Source organism: Patiria miniata, unplaced genomic scaffold (genome assembly GCF_015706575.1).
Source record: "Patiria miniata isolate m_02_andy unplaced genomic scaffold, ASM1570657v1 HiC_scaffold_3, whole genome shotgun sequence".
In the NCBI taxonomy this organism is placed as follows: Eukaryota; Metazoa; Echinodermata; class Asteroidea; order Valvatida; family Asterinidae; genus Patiria; species Patiria miniata.
Genome location: NW_024037069.1, coordinates 26,442,694 through 26,467,433, shown reverse-complemented (window position 1 = coordinate 26,467,433; position 24,740 = coordinate 26,442,694). Strand labels below are relative to the sequence as shown.

At 40.8% G+C, this 24,740-nt stretch overlaps 1 protein-coding gene across 1 annotated transcript; it reads left to right on the top strand.

The window, feature by feature from the left end:
* The first annotated feature begins 8,386 nt into the window (after positions 1–8,386).
* On the top strand, positions 8,387–19,680 carry LOC119738810 (transcription initiation factor TFIID subunit 4-like). The gene is made up of 11 exons (XM_038213772.1): positions 8,387–9,742; positions 10,213–10,659; positions 11,218–11,307; positions 12,406–12,720; positions 14,024–14,190; positions 14,681–14,850; positions 15,812–15,942; positions 16,065–16,190; positions 16,871–17,047; positions 18,362–18,421; positions 18,821–19,680. Exons 1-11 carry the CDS (start codon positions 8,387–8,389, stop codon positions 18,923–18,925), a joined length of 3,144 nt encoding a protein of 1,047 aa, XP_038069700.1. The 3' UTR covers positions 18,926–19,680.
* Positions 19,681–24,740: the final 5,060 nt, after the last annotated feature.

Here is a 24,740-nt window from a genome sequence, read left to right as displayed (position 1 = left end):
TAATATGAAATATAGTTGTTTGGGTTTGGGTTCCGCTTTTTTTGACTTACCCTGTATAAGTAGTAACCTGTAGTATGCATTTCTTTCCATATTAGTGTGCACAGCACATGTAGTATTCTGTGGTATTTGGTACTTGACCCCCATTTTAGAGATATTTTAACCCAAGAATTGTCATTGTCACGCGGTCACGTATAATGGTGAGATACCAGATAACAATCCAGTTCATTCAAAAATCATCGTGCTTTTGTCTTAACAATATTCACCTTTTTCTAGAAAAAAAACTCAGCTAATACCTATGACACTTCCATATTCACTTTGTTACTTCTCCGTTCAGGTGTATCACATTCGCTTCCGTTTCACAAGAGCGACTCGCCGACTTTGATAGATAGCAATCATTCATCTTCTCCTTGCTGAAGTCTTAACTGATTAAATGATTTGACCGCAAGGAACTCATCAAAAAGGGTCACCTGCAATCCACATGGGAGTTTGTAAAGCTGAGGGTGTAATTAATTAATTTCGCTGGTCGAGGGTACCGGATGTTGAGGCCAATCCGGTGTAGTGTGAAATAGCGACTCGATGAAATACAGACCCGTTGGTTGTATTGCACATGTTTTAGTGAACATAATGCAGTGACAGGTCACATGCGAGGGTTAGAGTCCATATAAGGTCGAAGAGACCAGATTTCACAGGAGTCAAAATTTCATATGACAACGTCCCATATGACCAGGCCCCACTCATAGGCTCTTTGCATTGCACCCAAGTATCTAGGCCCTATTAATCGTGAATGTTGACAACCCACTCAATTATCAAAATGTCTGTACCGTTGAAACAGATGGTCTCATAGGCCTGTAGATATAATGTTTCTTTGAAAATAACTTGAATTGTTATTGTATCGTCGGCCTTAGTGTCAGTTAATTAAATTAACACATTTGATGGCAAATCAAATGTTTCATAATATATTCTAACACTGTTTTAATTACAGTTTGAAACATTTCAGTGTACATGTACTTGTTAAGCATGCATAACTCGTTTGTTGATCAATCAGTAAAACATTTCAATACGCTGGCGATGAAAATTAATTTTTATAAGAAACTCAAAATACCAAAGGTTTATGGGAAATGCAATGTATAAAAGTCTGACTTTAATTAGAAAATGATTTGCCAGCATTTCTCTGAAGAAATAAATTATAATGTCGAGAGTCCATTGTACACACAGCTATTCCTAAGAGAATGACATAAAATCCAATCAAACATTAAGGTTTTTGACATGTATACTGCACACTATACAAAAGAAAGTATACAATAATTTCCGTCTGCATTTAAATAAGGCGGGAAGTTAGCTTTTATGCCCCTCCTCCCCCACCTACAGGAATAGTTGTGTACCATAATGCGTGACTTGGCTCATATCAATCCTCCTTCTGACGTCACACATGACGGGCAAGAGTGAAGCCCTTCACGTATCCCTTAGCAACGCAATTTATGCCGCAGTAAATTGGACATTCCGTAGATAATGGTTGCCATTATTTTATGTCGCGCGGTCTGCCTGCCACTTTGAAATAGACATTCATTGGCTTTAAAACACAATTGAATTGTTACAGTAATACTTGTCGTTGTTGTTTTTAATTTATATTAAATCATGTGATTCATCATGTAAATAATGGTCGGCCCTCGTCCATACTTTCAAATGCATGTTATCAAACTACAAACATGATTTATTTTTATTGGCCGTTTTGTGGGAAATATTGAATAGCAGTATATAAGCGACACGTTTGTAAATATTGCTCCACAAGTACCCTACTGTGTGATGCTTATTTTTGATGATGTAAGAATAAATTTGGTTATTGATACACGATCTGACGTTATATTACTCGAGCTTCATTCTGTGTATTTAGTATCATATGAAGCGGTATATGAAACCTATAGCTACAGAATCAGCTGTTCTGTCCTCGAAGACGCACGCCCCAAGAAACTAGCCTATTATATATAACCTAAGCTTCACCCTCCGCCTTTATGGATCAGTATACATCGGCATGCTATCTCCACCAAGGGGCCGTATCATTAAGTCCGACGCCTCATAGGTCCGACGCCTTATAGGTCCGAAATTTCGGACGTAAGAGGCATAAATTCCGCCTCATATAGGTCCGACAATGGACAAACGCTGTTTCGGACTTATGAGGCGTCGGACCTATGAGGCGTCGGACTTATTAGCGGACCCCTCCACCAAGACAGCATGGCATTTATCGTTGATCTTGTAAAATGTCAAACTGACTTTGTTCAACTGTAGACTCTAAAGATAACTGCCGTGTATATGAAGTAGTAAGTTAAGACAAAATCCATATAGATGCTTGCTGTAAAGGGAACTTCTCCCAAACCATTGAGTATCATTATGTCTCCAAATTGGGGTTTTTTTTTCGCTCAGTACTTTGCCCATGACGGACGCAAGCAGCCTGTTCAATTAACGTCGTTCATTTATTTTATCCTGTCCCCGATATGGTCCATCACTTATCATGCACCATCTGTCTGCACTTGCTGAGGAGTCAGCTAGTCGCTGTAGTACGTTTCCGTCGCCGTCTGGGCTTAATCTCTTTGACTTGGGTTCGAATCCATCATTAGTCAAATTTGTAGAGGATTAAAGGTATTCTTTCGTCCGTAGATTGCAAACTTTTAGTGTTTGATATTGCTTGCTATAATCCGGTATTAAAAGTCATGGTCACAGAAAATCTACATAATTACATAATACCTTACATTTACGTAGAAAATGTTGGGGAACAAAACGTTTGTTCACACACGGGGTTTTGAATAAAGAATCTGAACTAAACATCCGCGCGACAGCGATTATTGCATGGCCTATCATTTTCCAGCAGTGGATAAAGGCATGGAAAGTTGAGCAAATCTTTCAGTATCAGTAGCCTGGCGCGGCAAGAAATGCATATTACACAAGTGACAATTCATAGATATCAGGTCCCACACTAGTTGCAGACTTAAACACGTACACATGGCGATCCTATAGCAGAGATGTCGTTTGAAGCAACATTTTGAGAAAAATACAGTAGCGGGTGCAGGGGGTGCCCCCCTTCAGCCACTGACTAATGTTATGATATTATGGTAAAATGGGGCCAAACATGATAAATGGAATGCTAAAGTTCGTGAATGTATTCTCAAATTGCCTTAGAACACAGAAAAAAGCATCGTAGATTTCAAATTTTACCGGGGCATGCCTCCCCTTTATATCCCTCTCCCGTTTCCTAAAAGCTACGTCTGCCCCAGGAATCTATGTGACTGGAATAACAACAAGGAGAACCAAAATTGTGTGCCCCAAATTTCCTTTGTGCAGTTACAGGAAAATAGTGATCTCCCCCCCCCCCCCCAAAAAAAAAATATGCAAAGGAATTTTCAACTAATATGGTTTATTTTAACGTCCCCCCCCCCTATTTTCGGCATCTGCAACTCAATTAAACATTTTGATAGGGCCAGGAACCAGTCTACCCTTCAGAACTGAAGTATATTTGTCCTGCTGAAAATAATTGGAAATATGTAAAGTCATTATTCCATAGCTGAACGTGTGCCCAGTGTCTCATTCAAAAGGAGATAACTATTGATATCAGTTAACAAAAAATCTCGAGAAAAAAAATAACACAGATAGTACATCTTTTAGTGTTATACCTCACCGAACCGAATGGACATACAGACGTCAGCTTAACTGCATATTAGGCCTATAGGAAGCTTACACAACTCCACAACGCTGTAAACATTTTGCCACATCATCACACAAAAACATCTCTTCGTTTCAACAATGGAGGATATCCAGTAAGAAAATCAATAACATTTCTTCACATCAAAATGAAAATTGAAAGAGTTATTACAGGTCCTGCAAAAAAGCGAGTTACATATTGATTGTGTTGGGTGAGAAAATGCGGGAATCGTAATTTCATTTCAAATGTCAGTCCCTTTCAGCGCGCGTCAAGCGAGAAGAGACTGAATCGTCGGTTGATGCAGAGAAAGATTGTCCCGGCGTGTTAGCGGGAATTATGTGTATCGCATGGCCTTGATCGGAGATTTGCCTCTCTATAGCTGTTGTTCACTCAAATTACGAGTCGACGTGCAAACGAAAAGTGTTCTTCATAATGCAGCGGAAATAACGTAGCGAAATTGTGTTCCTTTTCTAAATCTTCTGGGCTTTACCTGACTTTTTTTCTGGTAATTTTCCATCCGGCGGCTGACCATAAAAAATTCAAAGTGCAAGCAGGGGTTGGGCTTTAGTGGTGGTGGGGGGGGGGGGGGGACACATCATCCGACGCTTAAGGGCGCTGTTCATGTACGCGTGTTTATTTTCGTGTTATTTATACAGCTGAGTAACAGCTTGTCAGTACTTTCCAGACATAATTTTATACTAGTAAAATTATTACTCAATAGCCAACCTCGTCCCCAGTGCTTACTTTATTTCCAACCGCGTTTCCAATAGTAAACCCTGGATAGGAAACTTTCTTCTTGTATCCTGATTGGATACCGCAATTGGCTAGTAATGGATTTTTATCGTGTACTTGGTGCTATATATTCACAACGTGCAGTACGTGTTTTCGCTATCATTCGTCCACGCCTTCTCGAAAATACTAATTTCCTTTCCAATTTGCTCATATTAATATGAAATATGATACTGCATGTTGTCTTGATAAGATCGTTACAGTTTGATTTCAAAAATCGTGTTTTCGTAACTCACGCCGTGCTCGCGCTGCTACGAATTGACTCTGTTTTTACCCCAGACACCGCATACAAAAACAAACGCTAATGTGTAACGCATATCCAGGCACCAGACTGTTCTCATTTGCATACGTGTGCAAAAATCTTGCACATGCAAATGATCCAATACCAGGGTGAGAGAGCAGGTAGTGGCGGGCGCGTACTGCTCGACACCCTGGGGACGAGGTTGCTCAATAGCCGACTGACCTCTTTTGTTTGTATTATATTATTGTAATATTTTTTAACTTCCTTTGATAGTCTAGAAGGCTTTGTTTCAATTTGATCTTTGGAACATTCTTTCCATTGGATCGTAATCCCGGTCATCATGTGGGAACTGATTCCATAAAAGCATGATCCAAGAGCTGGTCATTAAGCGCTATTCTAGAATATTCAGAACCTTTTCATAAACAGCTAGCTTCAAAAGGGAACACGGAGGTACTCAGAGATTCATTGAAATTCATTCTATTAAACACTTCGATCATATTTTTGTAGGTTTTCTGAAACTACAATTGTATTAATAAACTAAGTAATATTGAAATTGTCTGTAAGATCGCTTAGTTCTAGCGAGTCTGGAGATCTTATTATTTCATGAAAAATTAAGTTTTAAGATTATATTGGCGTTTCTTCAATTTACCTGAAATTCTTTGAAAACGGGGCCGTCGAAAGATTTGGCACCTTGCCAGGCACAACATTTTATCGGCCTGACTCGCAGAGAAATGCTTAATTTCAGTGGGACGGTATACTGAGAGTGAGACCACTTCACTCGCAAGCATTACAATTAACAATCAGAACAAGTGAGGGCAGTCTTCATCTTTTTAATAGGTGTCTGATCCTGCATGTGTACATGTACTAGTCCTACATTTTGCGCGTAGTGGATGCATGTTGGGAAGGGTGACTGCTCAATGTTCCTACACCCCTATAGATGTTCCGCCAACCCGCACGTAAGATTGTGTTACTCCCGTTGAGGGTTGGGTTACTCGGTTAGGGTTAGGGTTAGGGTTAGGAATAGGAATATGTGCAGTCGGAACAGAGGGGTGTCGACGGAACAGAGGGGTGTCGGAAAATAGGGGTGTAACCGTTGGGAACGGCGAGCGTGCACGGAAGTGGGACGTGAAATCTTAATCCCATCTCAGAGGATGATAATCCCATCTCAGAGGATGATACAATAGTTTCTCAAATATGCAGTGAGCGGGCTTCCGCTATCCACAAGATAAGCCTCTTCGAGTCTCAGATGAAGGTTAGATTAAAATAAAAAGAGGGGGAAAATAAATTTGGGCTGGGAAACTTGCTTTCCACCGGCGACATTTTGCCCATTTTCAACTGAAATGAAAATTATACACCAAACACCTACCCTGCCTCGATTTTGCCAAGTCTCAAAGGGGAAAAAGGCATTCCCTGATTTGTCCCGTCGTTCACCAAGAATATGTCATAATCCGCGACTTTGGGGGTTACAGAATCGGAAAGAGTCTCAATTCATAGCGCATGGACAAGCAAGACAATAAGCATAATTATTTCAACTCAGTAAACATTTTGGAATTATTATGCAGTTTACCCATGCGCAATGTATGAGATACCCCTTACACGATGCGCCTTCACCGAGGGCAGTTTTGTGCGGCCGCCTTCAGATGTGACGTCCGGTGCAATGTGTAGTTGTTAGTATGATATGTCCTTCCTTGTGAGTCTAAGTTTGCCTGAATTTCTCAGAAAGAATGGTGGCGCTATCCCGTTGCTACATTCAGACGTTAGTGAATGTGCTTGCCAATTTACCAAATAGTACCAGCAATTATACACGAATCCGGCCGGGAACATGGCCAAATACTCATGGGACCAGGCCCGGATTAAGTGTTTCGTAGGCCCTAGAGGCACAGTGCCTTCTGTGTCTATTGGGTAATGGCCTGCATGGGACACCTTTATAGTTATGGTCGCGGCCAGGGTGACCGTAAGGACCGTAAATTCTGCTAAATGCGCTTCAAAAATCTGTCAGATTTATCAAAAATCTGCCAAATTCCCCAGATTTCCGCGAAATACACTAAAACCCCTTAAAATTACATGCAGATTTGTAGTACTGCCTTAATTAAGGTTCAAATTACATTATTAACAATCTATAGTCACATAAAGATGTTATAACATTATTGGGTATATTTTCAGGCAAAACGTGGTTGCGGCGTGAAGTCAGGTTCCCAGTAACCCCCTAGACCAGCCAACCTGTCCCATTATGCAAGGATTTTTTAAACAAATGTACAATTTTTTTTCAAATTTGCTATGGATTTCTGTTTATATTTTTGCAGAATTCTGCCAGAAATCTGCCAAAAATATCCATTCTGTCAAAGTTTCTTTCAAACTCGTTTTTTAACAAAAAATCTGTCAAAGTTAGCCGAAAATCGGCTAAAACGGTCACCCTGGTCGCAGCTTTGTGGCAGCTGCTAGGCCTAATGATCAAAATACCCCCCCCCCCTCCCCAATTACAGGCATCTATATAACACACGAATGCAACACACCATCGTACTTTACGTTCGAGGCTCGACTGGGCATTGTGTTTCTTATTGTTTCAAAAATATAACATAAATAGACTAAGCATACACGAGTGAGGACTGCTCCAAACAACAGAATGATCGCCCTTCGGGGACAATAATGGATCGGTTCTCTTTTGTTTTTACTGTCCTCAGTCGGGATGTATCATGTACACAAACGTTTAGTGCTCCCAAATTAGCTGTCCATTCAGGACACAGTTCAATACGGCTTTTTAAAGTAGGCCCCAGGTGTATTTGAAACTTGAAATAAGTAGGGCAGAAATTGATAAATTTATAATTCGTGTCCTTTTCCTCGCACAAGCCTTGGCAGCCTTTCTTCTTCCATGCAATGCTTAGTGTACAGTGAACTCGGAATTTGATTTTTGTTTAGGAATGTTATATAATGACAACACAAAATTAGGAGAAAAAATAAGACCGCGATCAAATCCTACATTGTGGGTTCCTTTATTGTTCTAGTCTTATCACGAATTTCTAGTGTGGAATACGCTCAGAGACATTAACTATATTTACTTGCGCGACTAAATGGAATAATTCGAAAATTTCAAGTCCGGTCTGTAAAGCCAAAATACATGTAAAAGAAGTGGATTTGTTTTTATTCAGATTTCGATTACTTTACGTTATAGCGAAAAATACGCTTAAACTTACTCTTGCTATAATTGATGCGAACGAATCAAACAAAAAGGGAACATTCACTCGAAACAAAAGAATGCACTTCTCAGGTCAGGTGATTCTATTACGACAACCGTGTTAACAAGTTCAAATTACTGCAGTAGATTTCGCAGAGAACACAGTCACTTCTTTAATTTCAAATTAGGTCTTATATGCAGTCACCGCAGATGAACCAGAAGAATTTTTTTTTAAAGTTTAGCGTTCAAAATAATTTACATGCGTTGTTTTAAATTGCTTCCGTACCGTAGGCCTTTCGTTTGAGGATCTGATGTTACCTGTGCAGACTCGAATATGCATTTTATTCCATAGACTACCGTACTGCCTAACCTTAACCCAAAAGGTTTAGCCACCAGTAATTATGTCTAGCGCCCTCTAATTGCAGCCACATCCCATAATATTATCTTTGCGCATGCGCTGTTTCATTATCTTTTATGCCATCGCGGGGTAAAGATGGCGGGCACAACGTCCATCGAAGATATTCTCTCGTCTGTGGTCGACGAAACAGCAGTAAGCGCACTGATTGGATCACTAGAGTCAAAATTGGCCGCTGGAAATACTGTACCAACTTCCAGTTCACTCGATACTGCCTCCGTTGGTTCGAATCATGTGAGTAAACCCGGTGTTACTTCGGGAGACGGGACCGGGAATTCGACGCACCCGAACGCCTCGCAAATCAACGCGGGCCAAGATGGGCCGAGCGCGGTCGCCACGGTCCCTGTCGTGGTCACGGCCGCGTCGCAACAGCCCTCCTCCGGCAACAGTAAAGCCCTCGATAACCTTGCCCCCACTGCTTCAGGAACTACTGCTGCTGTCCAGAACAGTAACGAATCAAAACCAAGTACGGGGGTGGCAGTTCGGGACGGCAATTGTGCTGCGATTGCCCTCAACAGTGCGAGCACGCCGAGCAGCCCCGGCGGTGGCAAACTAACTACTTCGTCGGTTCCCACTCCAACAACGTGTGTTCGAGTCATCACATTACCGGCCACTATGGGTGGAACTGTCTTTACTACAACTCCAGCGGGCATTGCAGGTAGAAATTCATCCAACAATAACGCTGTTAAAAGTGCTGTGCTGGAGTCAAATGCAAGAACTGTTGTGAAAACTGTGGGAATTAATGTGCAACAGCAGGGAAAAACTGCAGACGTAACACAAACTGGTCTGGCTTTGACAACAGTAACAAGTAGTGTCTTAAGTTCAGGCTCATCACCAAGTACAGGAATCAGTGGACAGAAGCAGGTCAATACAGCGCAAGCATCAGCACAAAATACTGTAGCTGGGCATGCTGGGAGTCTCTCGATTAGGGAACATTTGACAAGCACAGCAAAGCAACCAATTAAAACAGCCATCGTAGCACCGACACCTCACCAAACGGTCTCAAATGTGAACACAAGCACCACGCAGCCCCAGATAGTTCTACGGCCTGCGCCTACGTTACAAGTCCAATCTCCTAACATTATTAAGTCCAATGCTTCCAGCAGTTCGGTTGTCACAATTGCAGCCACGACCGTATCCCAAGTGAAGTTGCCAATTGGTGTAACTTCCGGAATGCATAATGTTATCACTGCGAGCCCTCAGGTACAACAAGTGAGATTGGCATCCCCACAAGTTATTGCTCCCAGGACCCCAGGAGGAACAGCTGTACAGTTTCGTCTACCCCAGGGTACATCATTACCTCCCGGCGTTATGTTGATAAACAAAGATGGTAACATTCATGCTGTAGTGAACAGTTCAATTGGACCTGGGGGACAAATACAACATTTACCAAGTGGGACAGTTCCTGGGGCTGTTACGTATAGACAGGTGCAGGTATGTATGTTGAACCACTGATTTCATTGCTATGTAAGAGTCCAGGGACCAGACACGTACTGTTATTTTAATAAATTGTTATGATATTTTATAGTCCCAATATATTTGATTGTAAAATATTAATTTTATAACTGATTCTGATTGTTCATCTTTTTTTGTTTTGTTTATTTGCAACCACACTCCATCATATCTATGAGCCTTGGTTCAGTGTCGTGGGTTTACTTAGTGTAAAATTATTATGGAGCCTGAATTAAACATGCACGTGTCTAATAATGGAAGGCACTTGGCACTTTCAGCACCTGGCAGCATAGGTTTTAGCACAAGCTTCTTTATTTACATTTGTAAATGCAGAAATAACCTGAGTTAATTACCTAGAAATTATTTTGTTTTAATTCAGATGATAAGAAATAGTAGATATTGTGAAATAATTAAGTTATTTAAAGCAATCATTCCCACTTTTTATTTTATAGCCTGGCTCCACTACATTACAAAGACCTAGTCCCCAGCCCACCACTGTCGTCCAGTCTAGCATACGACCCAACATGGGCCAACTCATGAACACAACCAATGCAACCATCAGTCAGCTGAAGGGAGCCACGCCCATTGTGGTGGGTGGCGCCCCAGGATCCCCCTCCGTTAGTATGAGCAGCCAAGGGGTGCAAGGGACCATGTCCAAAATGGTAGGCGTTTCAACAAGTGGGTCTGTCCCCATACAGCGAGCGGCTGGTGGTACCCCAATCGTTGGACAACCTGTCGTAGGGGGTGCTCAGCCCCAGCCTATACCCATGTCCCAGTCAGCCATGGAGAACGTCAAAAAGTGTCGGAACTTTCTGACGACTCTGATCAAGCTGGCATCCAATGGCAACCAACCGGCAGAAACTGTCAAGAACGTCAAAGAACTGGTGCAAAATCTGATCGTGAGTTTTCATATTGCTGAAAGTTTGTACAATTCCATTGTTATCATCATAACTGAACTATTTGGTACATGTGCTTTTGTGCATTCACAGTACCAATCAACTATCCAAAGTTTTATATGGCACTGCATATCTTAACAAGTTGGTTTTAGCACAGAGAAAGTGTCGTTTGAAATGCTGGGTTTGGTGGCATAACTAGGGTCCTATTAGCAGGGCATTAGGCAGGGGGCTAAGTAGATATTTTCCAGGGAGGGGCACAAATGGGTTTTAAACCAAAAATGTGTTTTTTTAGAGGGACTGGCTTGTCCTTTTAGCTTTTTGAATTCTAGCTGGGGTGCCGGTGGGGGAAGGGGGTGGCATAAGGGGAGCATGACTATAGGTCTTGAGAACACATGTCCCTTGCCTCAGGTTCACTCACCACTGATTGGAGATTGGTAGAATCAAGTGAATGTCCAAGGAATTTTAGTCCATGATGCAATTGTGTTATAAAAGTAAGCATTGATTTTGAGTAATGGATTTTTTTTTCTATCTTTTTTTTTTTTAAATATATTTTTTTAACAGGACGGTAAGACAGAGCCAGAAGAGTTCACCTCCAAGCTTCAGAAGGAATTGAAGTCCTCCCCTCAGCCCTACCTTATACCCTTCCTGAAGGTATCCATCCAATCTGGCTTCTAAAACCTTAGAAGAAACCCAACTAAATCTTACAAAATCCTACATCTGGCAATTACTGTTGGATCTTGTTGATCTTTCTCTTGATGGATTCTGTTTGATTCAACAGGTTTCACACTGTGATGAAGCATGTTAAAATGCACAGTAGAATGCTTAAGGAAATATCTGAATGGGCTGTGATTAAACCCTATCAGGACTGGGGGGGGGGGCAAACAAAATGTCCCCCCCCCCCCTTGTGAAACTTATTGTAATAGCTTCGGAACACTTTTGCCGATTGGCATGAAATTGGGTGAGTTTTCCTTTCTGTTAATTGGGGGTCAATAAGGTATCCAAAGAAGTCCTATAGGATGTACATGGTTACCATAGCAACCAAATTCAGAACCAGTTTCCCCTTTAATGTTGATATCAACTTCAAAGGGGAAACTGGTTGTGAAATTGGTTGCTACCATCCAACTTCACTGCACCTGTGCCCAAAGATAAACATATCAAAGCCCCCTTATTTGATTGATACTTTGGATCCAGAATTACTTATGATGTCATACATTACCCGCTGTGACCATGGTTCTATAGATGCCTTGCAACAATGCACCTGTCTTAATCACGCACATGTTCCCCATCCAGCTGCTGTATGCTGATAAGTCTGCAAACTTCACCTGCTATTTTCATTAATTGAAATATGCATAAGGCCTAAAAAATATGTATTTCTGCTTCCGGTTTCCCTACCTACCCTATTCTGACAGCCCCTACCCTAATTTGGGGGGGGGGGATTTAAAAAAAAAAACCACCCAAATTAATCAATTTCTACCATTTACCCTTGGCTACACACAGATGCCTCCATATGATCGTACACACAAAAAAATTTGCCAAAAAAAAAAATCCCCTGCCTACCTACCCTAATTTCAAATATCCCAGTCCCTGACAGAATGTTGTTGTATTTTACAGGCTTGAGACAAAAATAAATCTTTTGCCATGTTTTGTTAGGCACAGCATGTATGCACAAAGCTAGTTTGCTTTTGATGATGATGAGACCAGTCGTATTAACAAATTTTCAATTGCAAATTTTTTTCTTCTCTTATTTAGAAAAGTTTGCCCCTGCTTCGCCAGACCCTCCAAAAAGGCGGGTCTTTGCAAATCCAAGGCCTGAGCGCGCCCACCATGACTGCAGCCCAGACCATGAACACCTCCAGCCCTGCTGCTACTGGCACCCTGTCAAGCATCGTGGCCTCTCAGCCGACCCTGTTATCTACCCTGGCCACTGGGTCGGGTAAGACAACGACGCTAAACCTGACGCCGCAGCAGCTACAGCAGCTGCAGCAGCACCAGGCTGCCAAGAACAAGCAGCAGAACATGAAGATGCCCCAGCTGCCCACATTTGCACAGAAATCCAAGGCACAGGTGGGTTGTTTGATGTCAAACAAAATCACAGATAAGAGAGTGCTACCAAGAGCTTTTTATCGGTCCTACTAAACTGCGTCAACAAGCGCCAACAAGCGTCAACAAGCATCAACAAATTTTGTACATGCTTTTGAACATTAAAAGTAGCTTTATATGGTAGAAAAGCAATAAAGAACATCTTCTGCATATCAATTTAAGTTAAAATTATTTAAAAACTTGGTTTTTTTAACGCGAAATGTACGACGAATTTGTCGATTAGTGTTGGTCGCCATCTTGTTTGGATGGTGCTGTACACTTCGCGCATGCGTAGTATGGCTCTGTACACTTCACGCATGCGTAGTACGGCTAAGCTATACGTGAACAAAATGGCGGCCAACACTAATCAACAAATTGGTCGTACATTTCGCGTTCAAAAAAACAAGTTTTAAAATAATTTTAACTTTAATTGATATGCAGAAGATGTTCTTTATTGCCTTTTCTACCATATAAAGCTACTTTTAATGTTCAAAAGCATATACAAAATTTGTTGATGCTTGTTGTCGACCGTTGACGCTTGTTGACGCTTGTTGACACTGTTTAGTAGGACCCCTTTTGATAGAAACTCAGCCAGCTTGCTCAGGTGGGATTCAGCGGATGAAAGTCAGTTGTGTGCAAACTGCTTGTGCGAATGTACAACTTTGGCTCTAATATTGAGTAAACACTGCGCCAAACTTTTGTTCTTGAACAAAGTTAATGGGAACATGTTCATCAGTTTTAAGATTGGGTGTCTACCGTCCAAATTTACCTTGAATTTTTGTGCTTTAGCATACATTCGTGTACTAACAAGACACAGCAACCCTAGCAAAGGTAGTCTCAGGGTGCACAAAATTCTATTCAGTTGATTCAATTGATTCAATATTCAGTTGATTCAATATTCAGTTGATTCAGAATGGCTATTCTCTAGAAGCCTTTTGTGCATCAGTCTACAAAATGAGGCGGATTTAGCCCATTTATTGGTGTTATGGGCTTATCCTATATGATGGAACTGCCCAGCTCACAATTGACATCCAGTCAGTAAGTCAATCCGGGCATGCTGTCATTTCTATCATGAAGGCCCCCTTCAATGGTGTAAGCTGTCGTGGGGCAGTAGCTATTCACAGTAGCTTGAACAATGCTTTCGCCATTGAAACGGGGTTCGTGAGTGTACTGTGATGACGTGTCTTTAGGCAGGCCCTCTTTGACCAGTGTCCAAATAGCCCACAGACTCTGTAAACCCTATACAACTGCTGCTAAGATGAGATCTTTCTTAATTTGTCATCATCAGACGGTAGCAACTACTTCATCCAGTAAGTCCTCCAGTTCAAGCCACTCCAGTTCATCCCGATCCAGCCAGTCCAAAAGTCACTCCAGTAAATCCTCCAGTAAAAGTAGCTCCTCGTCTAGTTCCAGTAAAAAAGACAAAGTTAAAGATCATTCGTCCTCGGGATTCAAGTAAGTGCCTCAGTTTCTTGGTTTTGATATTTTTCCTCAAAACAAGGAGGACAATAATATAGAGCCGATAAGCTTGGGAAATAAGTGGTAAGCACAGAAATAATTTGCTGATCAAAAACAGGTTACTTCTCCAAATATCTTGGGATTTTTTTAAGCTGAATTCCTTCATTATTCTAGTGTGTCATGTAAACCTATTTGCGATAGCTATTAAGAAGTTACATTTAAGAAGTAACTCTGCTTTAAACAAATAGTTCAAAACCCTCGAACAGTAACAAGATCTGAATATGGAATAAAACTGAGTGCAAAGTCTACACACTTGATATAGAGTGTGTGGATACAATGTAGACAAGGTTCTGTGGCCAGATGCAGTGATTACTCGATAGATGCTTCGATTACTTCAAACTTCTCCTTACTACACATTTTTGTCTGTGATTTTATTGCCTCAACAAAATTCTTTTTTTCATAATGACAATTATTCTGATCTTTGAAGGGACGACGATGACATCAATGATGTCACCTCCATGGCTGGAGTCAATCTCTCGGAAGAGAGCGCTCGTATCCTAGCAACCAATGCTGACTTCATTGGTACCCAACTCCGCTCCATCAAGGAGGAAAAGTTCCTCTTCTCAGGCCCACTTCAGTCCAGAGTCAATGAAATCTGTAAGTAGCCGTCCATAGCTTAGTCTGAAGGTTGTAAAACAGTGCCATCAAATCCATTTGAGACCTGCATCCCAGAGACATGGCCTAACCAATATGTCAAAAACAAAATTGAATTAAGTCATGAAACATTTGACCTTTTAAATAGTTAGGAGTGACTACGTCGAAGAATCAACTACTGCAATAATTTTCAAATAAATCTGTACTCTAGTCAGTGGAAAAGAAAATTTCACCTATCTGACACCAAAATCCATTTGAGTCAACATGAGTTGCTCCTAATACGATTTGGTTTTGTGTGACTTACTAGGTTACATCAATCTGAAACAGGTCTCAGATGCCTTTTGATATTACAGACGTGCAATTTAAATGCTACAATGAATTCTTTGAAGTGGGATAATGAGATAAAATAATGCCAAGATCAGGAGTCCAGATGAATTTTACATGATACATGTACCATCAGACCTGGAAAATGTTCATCTTGGGAACAAGACATTTTCCATGAAATAAAAATCACGGTTGTATTTCTCATTAAATCCCCGCAAACTAGCATGTGTACACATGGAACACTCGGGAGTGATCACACAGTACCATTCTTGTATGTAATCTAGAGCAATATGGTACGCAAGGGCGCATTCCAGGAGGTTACTGGGGCAGCTAACCCAGCTCCTTCAGTCTGATCACTGTTGAAAAAACCCTGAAATTTCTTCTTCTTCCTGAAGTGACATCATACCATAACGCCATGCAATCTTTATTTGCTGCTTCAGGCCTTTCGTCTCTAACATAGAAAGTATATTTGTTGACTTGTACAACTCAGTCACTTTTCTCCCCCCCCCCAACCCTACCATCCCCCTTCCCCACCCTACCACCCCCACCCTACCATCCCCCCCACCCTCCCTGTCCCCCAATCACCCCATTTCAACACCTCAACCACCCTTTTTTTAACAACATACCATTACTCCCACAGGTGTCAAACATGGCATCCAAGAGGCATCGACTGACATGATGGAGTTGGTCTCTCACGCAGCTCAAGAAAGACTCAAGGGGCTCGTGGAAAAACTTGGAGTCATAGCCAGGCATAGGATGGAGGTCTATCGGGTATGTGTAGCAGTGCCTTTGTGGTTTATTTGAAGACGGGAAATAATTGACGGGAAATTAAGCATGCTCATATATATCCAATGTACTTAACCACATTGTGGTGTTGTGGTTTTCTACTGCAGAACGATTCCAGATACGAAGTGACAAGCGATGTACGGTCCCAGCTGAAGTTCTTTGAGCAGCTAGATTCGCTGGAAAGAAAGCGGAGAGATGAACAGGAGCGAGAACTTCTATTACGAGCGGCAAAGGTAATATTCTTACTCTCCCAACCCTCCAACTCCCAACGCTTCGGCCCCAAATATAACACAGCTTTGCGAGGAATTTCTGCTTCTATCCTGTGTCACATTTTAATGCTTACAGGGTTAATACAGAATTTCTGTGCCAGCACTGTAAGCAAGGAATTATGAGCTCAAAATTCAAATTCCTCAATTAGTAGGGCCATGAAATCAGGCCCAGCAGACCAAGGTTTAGTGAGTTTTAAATATCAGAAACTGTCATACTTCTGTCATATCTTTTTGCAAGGATTCTTGGAAACATTGTTGTACCGTGATAACATCTTCCTTTTTTTACCAAGAAATAGGCTTTTTTCAAGTTGAACACAAAATTTGACCTCCGGATTACCGTCCCAGCGCTCTACCAACGGAGCTATCCAACCATATTTTGGCAGTTCCCAAATTTGTCAATGTATTTGTTCAAGGGTGCTAGTCAAAAGCACTGTCTGCCATATAGCCAGGGATTAAGCACCAAAGTCATGATGTGGTTCCCTTTTTGGTTTATTTGAAGAAAAACAATGTAAGCAAATGAGAGAGTACAATTGTTGGGAGTCCAGAGATGTCTTCTTTATATGCCAACAATGCCCATTTTCTCCCCACATTGACAATGGATATGCACAAAAAAGCGTTGGCAACATTCTATTTGGCTTTCACAGAGTCGCTCAAAACAGGAGGATCCGGAGCAGGCCCGACTCAAGCAGAAAGCCAAGGAGATGCAACAGATGGAGCTGGAACAGATCCGACAACAGGAGGCTAACATGACGGCACTGGCCGCCATCGGGCCAAGGAAGAAACGGAAATTAGACTCGCCCACACCGGGCTCATCGTCAGGGGTAAGGCTGTAATCCATTAGCACTTGTATTACATTGTTGGTAAAGTCTGTTATGAGCCAATAGAGTACCGAGGTGTGATGTTATTTTGAACTGGGAAGTGTAGTGCAAATGAATGGAGTATGAGTGCGTGTTGGTTCACGGGCTGAATCACGCGCTAATGTCTTTCACACACATAATTGTGCGAGTGATGTATTCACTTCGGTACTCTGTAGGGCCCATCAGGCCGGCGTTTATCTTCATTTTCTGTGGCATGAAACAACTGAGAATATTTCTACTCCCCCTGGATGGGATGCTGGTCCATCGCAGGTTACTCCCCAGCTAATGCTGGTACCCATTTATACTCCTGGGTGGAGAGAGGCAAGTGGGGTGAAGTAGCTTGCCCAAGAAAGCAAAACACCATGCAGTTGGATTCCAACTCTGGACCGTCTGATCATGTGTCACTAACCCTAACCACCAGGCCACACTCCTCCATTGTATTGCATTGTATTTATTCACTGAAGGATCCATAAAATTGCTGACTGCTCGGGCAGTTTTGGGTGCTACAGGGAGTAATAGGCAGGGAGGTTTCAGGCACTACAGGGACCCATGGCTTAACCCAATAGTAAATATATTGCCTAAACCACCCTGCCTATAACTACCTGTAGTGCCTGAACCACCCCAGCACTCTATGGGTTAACCCAATAGTCAATATACCGCCCCAAACCACCCTGCCTATAACTACCTGTAGTGCCTGAACCACCCCAGCACTCTATGGGTTAACCCAATAGTCAATATACCGCCCCAAACCACCCTGCCTATAACTACCTGTAGTGCCTGAACCACCCCAGCACTCTATGGGTTAACCCAATAGTCTATATACCGCCCCAAACCACCCTGCCTATAACTACCTGTAGTGCCTAAACTATAACTATAACTAAACTATAACTACCTGTATCTGAGCGCCAATAATTACAATTTTGTGAAGAAATAATAAACTAAACATGGGTGGAGTTTTTCGTTCGATGTCTCATTCAAAGGTTAATAAATGTTATATTGCTAGGAAAAAAGCAACTGAAAAAAAACTAAATTATTTTTCGAGGTGAAACTTGAAAAAAGCATCTTTTCTAAGCTCTACCGAGAGTCGTGGTCGAGTCTGCTCAAGTCAATCACTTGTCAATCACAAGTCACTCAGTTTCAGGCCAAGTAACAAGCTCTTCTAGTGAAGTGTGTCAAAAGCATTCATTTAACCAACCCTTAGAGACTGAACTATGTTACTATGATATATTGAGATTTGAAACTGGTGTTAACTAACACTGTATGTGGATTTTGTTTCAGTCTGGTTCCTCGTCTCTTGGTGCAGGAGGTTCCTCAGGGAGTCCATCTGTCAGATCACAGGTACTAGACATGAACAGAATTCAGTAGGAGTCATTCCCATTGCAATGTGCCACTAAGCGTTGTCTTGAAGATGCCTCTTAATTAAATAGCCGACGTCATTTATATACTGTCCTGTGGTTTACCCATCCTTTGATCAGGTGCTTGCATCACCACACAAACTTAGTGCATTTGAAAAAATGGATTGGTCAATTTAAACACACTTCTATCGCATAATATGCCTTTAATTTACCAAATGTAGGCTAAAAAATGAAAAATGAAAGTGAGGAAGACACTGCTAGTGTCTAAAACATCAGGCCCTCTAAAGTGTATATTTCTTATATTGTTTTGCAGCAGTTTTATTCATTTTTCAAAAAAATAAATGTCCAGACTGTGACATATTTCCCCTCTTTGTCCACTTAGATCCGACGTATTAAGAGAGTCAACTTCCGAGACCTCATCTTTCTTATGGAGCAAGAACAAGAGATGAAGAAATCACAGTTTTTCTTCAAAATGTTCTTCAAGTAAAAACCATTGGATGTCAGGTATCATAAATAATATATCAAGATGTGTTATTAAAGTAATATTTCAAAAAGTTAATTGTGAACGAGACCCAATAGTATCTTGGACAACAAATTCTCTTTAATTTGCACGAATAGATTCACCAAAAAAAATAACAACTTTTATAAAGAGGCAATATTTGTCCCATTCTTTGAAAAACAAATGTAAATTATTATTTTTGATGATCCTATTTATCATTGTCGGGTAAGTAGTTTTCTGCAAAAGTGCCAAATGTTTGGTAGGGTATTATATCCCACGACTGATTTTTAGGTGACTAGTCGTTGTGAAATGCTTCCTCCCTTGATATTTTCATGGACATCTTTCATAGTGACCCAAAAAATGTTCACGATCGATATCGTCAAGATGCATGTAAATAAATCCTTCCTCCACACCTCAGAACTTTAATTTTAAAAAATGCACATTACATGACCATTCTGCAAAATCTTAATCTGTTGATGCACACATTTTGGTTATGGACCTTGCACGGTTTTAGAGGATGAAAATAGGCTAAAATTGGGCATTATTTATTTTGATTAATTTGGTAGATGTACATTCTTCCTTTCATTTTTCAAGAACTTTCAATGTCTTTTTCAAAGACATTGATTTTTTTGCTGCTCTCTGTGTTTATTATGGTGTATTTGACATTTTCAAAATTATTTCTCAAAATTTTACTAACCGGATGTAATAAAACAGAAAAACACAATATCAGAGAGGGGACCACACTTTACCTAACAAAAGCATATCATTCATCTTCCATTTATGACTTCAAAAGTCAAACCAAGTTGGAAAGTTAAAATATGGCTGTGAAAATTAGTTCTGTGAAAATTAGAAATTATTATTTAGCGAGTCTTGGGGCTCAGCTGGTCTTTCTGTACAGGAGCTGTGGATGTTTCTAAGTAACATTTTGGGGTTTTTTAACGAGAAACTTTTGAAAGTCTATTTTCAACAGATAAACTTGGAAAAACTGCATTTTTAAACCTCCTAGTGGAATTCAATATTCAGAGCAATATGTAAAATCCTGCAGGTCACTTTCAGGTGAAGGGATCTGATGAAGTGTTAAAGTAACTGTGTCACACAGAGAGTCACTGCACACACAAAAAGCACAGTGGAGAGCAGTGAAGCATGACTGAATCTGCCTGCTTGCTTTGAGCTTAAGCACATCAAAGATTTGTGCAGGGATTTGAAGTGTATACTGCACAGATTACCTCAAAGGAATTGGAAGTGTGGGCGCTAACTCTATGGGCAAAAGTGGTTTTGCAAATCTTGAAGGGTTGTGAAGTGCAGAAGACTAGGAGGATTAAACTACTTCAGTCTAAAGGCCATTGTTAAGGTATGTTACAATAATTAGTACATATGAAATGAAACATATCAAGAACGCCAAAAAACTCAAAACGAATACACATTGCCGTATTCGCTCTCAAAATGTATTTCGTTCTCAAACCTTAAGTGCCCGTTGCATCTTAACAGACCTAGTGACCAGCAGTGGTTCATTCAGCATAGCATACTTTCGCATAATGCCCTGCAATCTTCCCACAATGCCCTGCAATCTTCCCACAATACCCTGCAGTCTTCCCATAATGCTCTGCAATCTTCCCAGATGCCTTGCATGATGGAAACCGTACCCATACCCCTATTTGATACAAATTACACATTTGTCATCAACCAAACTCATTCATCGATCTTCGTTGGAGGGAGATATTGCACACTCAGTGAATGATATTGTGAGTATGGCTGTGTTCTTGGCTGTGGCCCATAGTGTGAAATTTGGATTCTGATAAAATATGGCCTCATTGGTCGTACTGTGCATTACTCAAAGGGCAGAGTTTAAAAAAGTGACAATTCACGTATGAGGGTTGTAGTACTTTTAAGGTAAAATAGACCAGATTTCAAAGGAGTACAAATTGACACTGGCAGTAACATTCACGTTTGTAGGTGTGTTGGCCACTTCCATAAACTACATGTGTTATAGGCGAGTACGGACATACAGGAGCTTCTTACATTATTGATTAAATTGTCTAGTTCCCTGACCCATTTTCATAAAACTGAATGGTTCTTGAGTCTGGAGTGCTGAATGGTAACTCATGGCAACCGGTGAAAATGCATGTGTTGATGAAAAGATTATTTCCTTAATGTCATGCTGCCCTATTGCTAGTCCTTGCCATTCTGTGATGCCATTCTGTGATCAGGGTCGATGATACCCTATTGCTAGTCCTAGCTCAGTAATCCGGATGCAGCCAACTTGTACATCCAGCGTTGTGTAATATACACCATAGCAATTTGGGATATCATAATGCTGTTACTTTGAAACCCACAAATCAGCATTGCAGACTCAAAAGTGCTTAAAGATAAATTAATGACCCTCTTATTCTAACACTGCATCATAGATTCATGACCATAGCCAAACATGCCTGATTCGTAACCAGTCTGTTGCCCGCCTCAAAACTACACCACCTATGTGATATACACCCACCAACATATCCACTACGTTATAAATCATGTACATTAACAGAAATCCAGTGCATGCAGCTGATGTGACAAATAGCGCCAGACTTTATGTTAATGCTATGTACCAAATGCAAACACTGTAGCTCCTATAATGGATATTATGAAAAATGTAAGGGTTATGTGTTTTACAATGTTTTACGATTGCTGCAGTTTTCCTTGGTAATTCCAGATTGCATCAGATACACGTGAATTTGCACCGAACACACTTCCACTTTTTTCCCTGAATTTTATTATTTTCTCACATTTTCAGAACTTTGGTATTTGATTCTTGTCACCATATGAAAACTAGAAACTTGTAATTCAGTGAAGTTAGGAAAGTTATAGACATAATAACATACTCTTGCAAAATTGGGAACTACTGCCTATAAAACCATTAGGACATTTCTTCAACATTTTTAGTTGAAACTTCATTTTAAATAATGCCTTGTGAAATGTTTCCCGTAAACGTAATCAGACATGTGAACAATGTTCAATTCAAGAGTGTAAGTGATGAAACTGTAGTGTAACATTTATGGGAAATAGCTTGAAAGGGGTTTGTGTTCTCAACTCTTGTCTATAATATTGACAGTTATAATTTATCACATGTAGGATATCGGTTCGGTCTAGGGAAAGAGGTTATGAATAAAAATGTTATCATTGGACAGTATGTGATATGTGGAGTTGGTCTGCAGACTTTGAAGTAACTGACGAAACTGGTGAATAGGTTCACCTGTTCTGCACTTAAGATATAATATTATGACACATTTGTACAATTTTAGCACACTGTTCACAGTGCGTAAAAACCACTGACTTCTAATCTAACTTGACAGGTTGCTGCATGTTGATTGGCCAGTGCGACTTGAACCCACAGATTTCCAATCTGGGATCCTCAGAACACAGTGATGTAGTCGAGTACTTTTTTCCGAGTACCGAGTACTGCCCAGTACTTGGGTTGCCGAGTATGAGTACTTGTACTTGTACCTCCGAGTATAAGTTCAGGTCTCCGAGTACTCGGACTTCCGAGTACGAGTACGAGTACTTCCGAGTACGAAAATGAGTACGAGTATTTGTATTTCCGAATGAGGCCATACGGCAAATGGTTCAATGTGCGTAGTTGGCCCAGGCCCAGTCGGACCGAGATACAGACCCACTCACAGCGAGCTGTTAAATGTGTTTGTCCGGACGTGCACAGGGTCTTGCAGGATTGAGGCAGTGGTCACCCCTTTAATGAACATATTCAAGAAATATTGGATGATTATGGAGGATTGAGGTTGTATCAAGATTTTCCACGGAGGCAGTGGATGATTTTGAAGGATTGAAGATGCATCCTAGCAAAAAGGCCTACGGGGGTAAGGGTTAAGGAACAGCATTTTTACTTAGGAACCTCAACTTGTGCTTTGTTGCAATATTTTCAAGGTAAACCAGAAGACAGTAATGTGGAAACCAAAAGTAAATCTTTTTGTGTAAATATAAAGTGGGTCACACTGTTTTCAATTCTGATACACTGAGATAGTTTCACAGTGAAAATGAAATGTTACATATCAGAGCCAATACTTGGCAGCCAGTCATTGTAGATGTAATAATTCTATCCATGAATATGTGTTGCTGGTGCTAGCCCCAAACAGTCCTAACTATAGTTGGGACCGTCCCAACTATAGTTGGGCAATGCTCTAGTTGGGGAGTGCAGTTGTCATTGAAGTATGCCCTCTTTTGACAATATTTTGCAATGCTATTTGCTATGTGTCGAGTAAAGTCTGCAATGTGCACTGTGCTGCCTGTGACTTAGAACACTGTGTTCCAACTCCAGCAGCAAGACATCTCCCCTTAAAACATGGAACAATAAAAAGGTAGCTCAGTGACTAGATATGGGTTAGTGACTGCATATCATCTTTAGACCACTCTGTGGTGGTTTTTAAAGAAAACAATAGAAAAAAAACTACAGCTGAATTCCTAGAGGAAGCAAATAGTGTTCCCTTTTGTTGTGCATGTATTTATTTTCAAGGTCTTTGAATTTTAGCACCTAGTCAATTGAATTCATTGTCATGTTTATATGTGTTCACTTTGGTAATTTCAAATTGACTGATCTTTTTTGTATTAAGTAATACTACTATGAGATTTGATAATTCACTCTTGAAAAGAGAATCATGTTCTTTGCCGGGGCTGATAGAAATTTGAGACGCCCTCTGTTGATAAGTCAGCAGTCAGCTTGGTTGACCTTTGACCTCGAGTCTATTTGTGTATAAAAGAATGAGGCGAGGAGAAAGGGAAAGTCGACCTTTGTTGACAATTTTTGTGTATCTAGAAGATTGTTATAATTTTATTACAGAGAAAGAAAGAGAAAGTCAACGTATGTGGAATGGATAAAATTACATTTACAGTGTGAAACATGTTAAAAATAAAAACATTTATTACTTTTAATGACTTGCCGTGTGTATGGTACGCAGTCAATTTTGCCAAGAACCAAAAGCCTATAATTCTTCATTCAGCCATCAGCCATACCAAAGAGTGGCTAAACATGTGTTAAAAGCCATGTGGGATCAGTTGCTATTACCCGAAAAAAAATACCAACCGATTTAATGAAACCTTGCTCAAAGTCAAGATGGGACTGGCATCAAATATCCTGTGAAATTGTGTCGTCCCCCCCCCCCCGAAATGTTATCGTTTGGAATAAAACTAACTCTGAAGGTGGTTTTAAAATAGGGTGTTGTGCTTCCACACCGGCGTGCACACATCTTTACGTGCGTAAGCTAAATACGAGTCCTAAAAAATCGTGCATACATTTATAATTTTCTCAGTTTTTCTCGAAATTGTTGAATCCACTGATCTGAAATTTCCAGTTAGTTGTGATTTTGAGTTGCTTCAAATGAAGAAGAAAATCACAAAAACAAAAGATCAACGTACCTTTAAAAATGAACAAAAATCTACCTGTCAAAAATGTAATGCGGCGGCTTGACATCTTGTTTTGTAACCAATTCTACCAAAATTACTTTTCGTCACTCAGAAACAGTGCCATTGATTTCACAGTGTCGGATTAAGGTTGGGGGCCGGGGGGGGGGGGGGGGCTAAGGAATGTGGGAGGCCTTCACGCAACACATGACTTTCCCCCTGAAGTCTTGTATACGTAGTGTCGCTCAAACCTCTGTGTTGATCCCCAAACTCATCCAGTAGTTATTGCACTATTACTTCAATGGAACCTGTTCTGCCATTTACGGTCTTATGTTCAGTCAAGTGTTGTCTGGAAATTTAGCAAAAGTTCGGGGAACCGGGGAGACTGCTGGCGCACTTTAATCCAAGAATT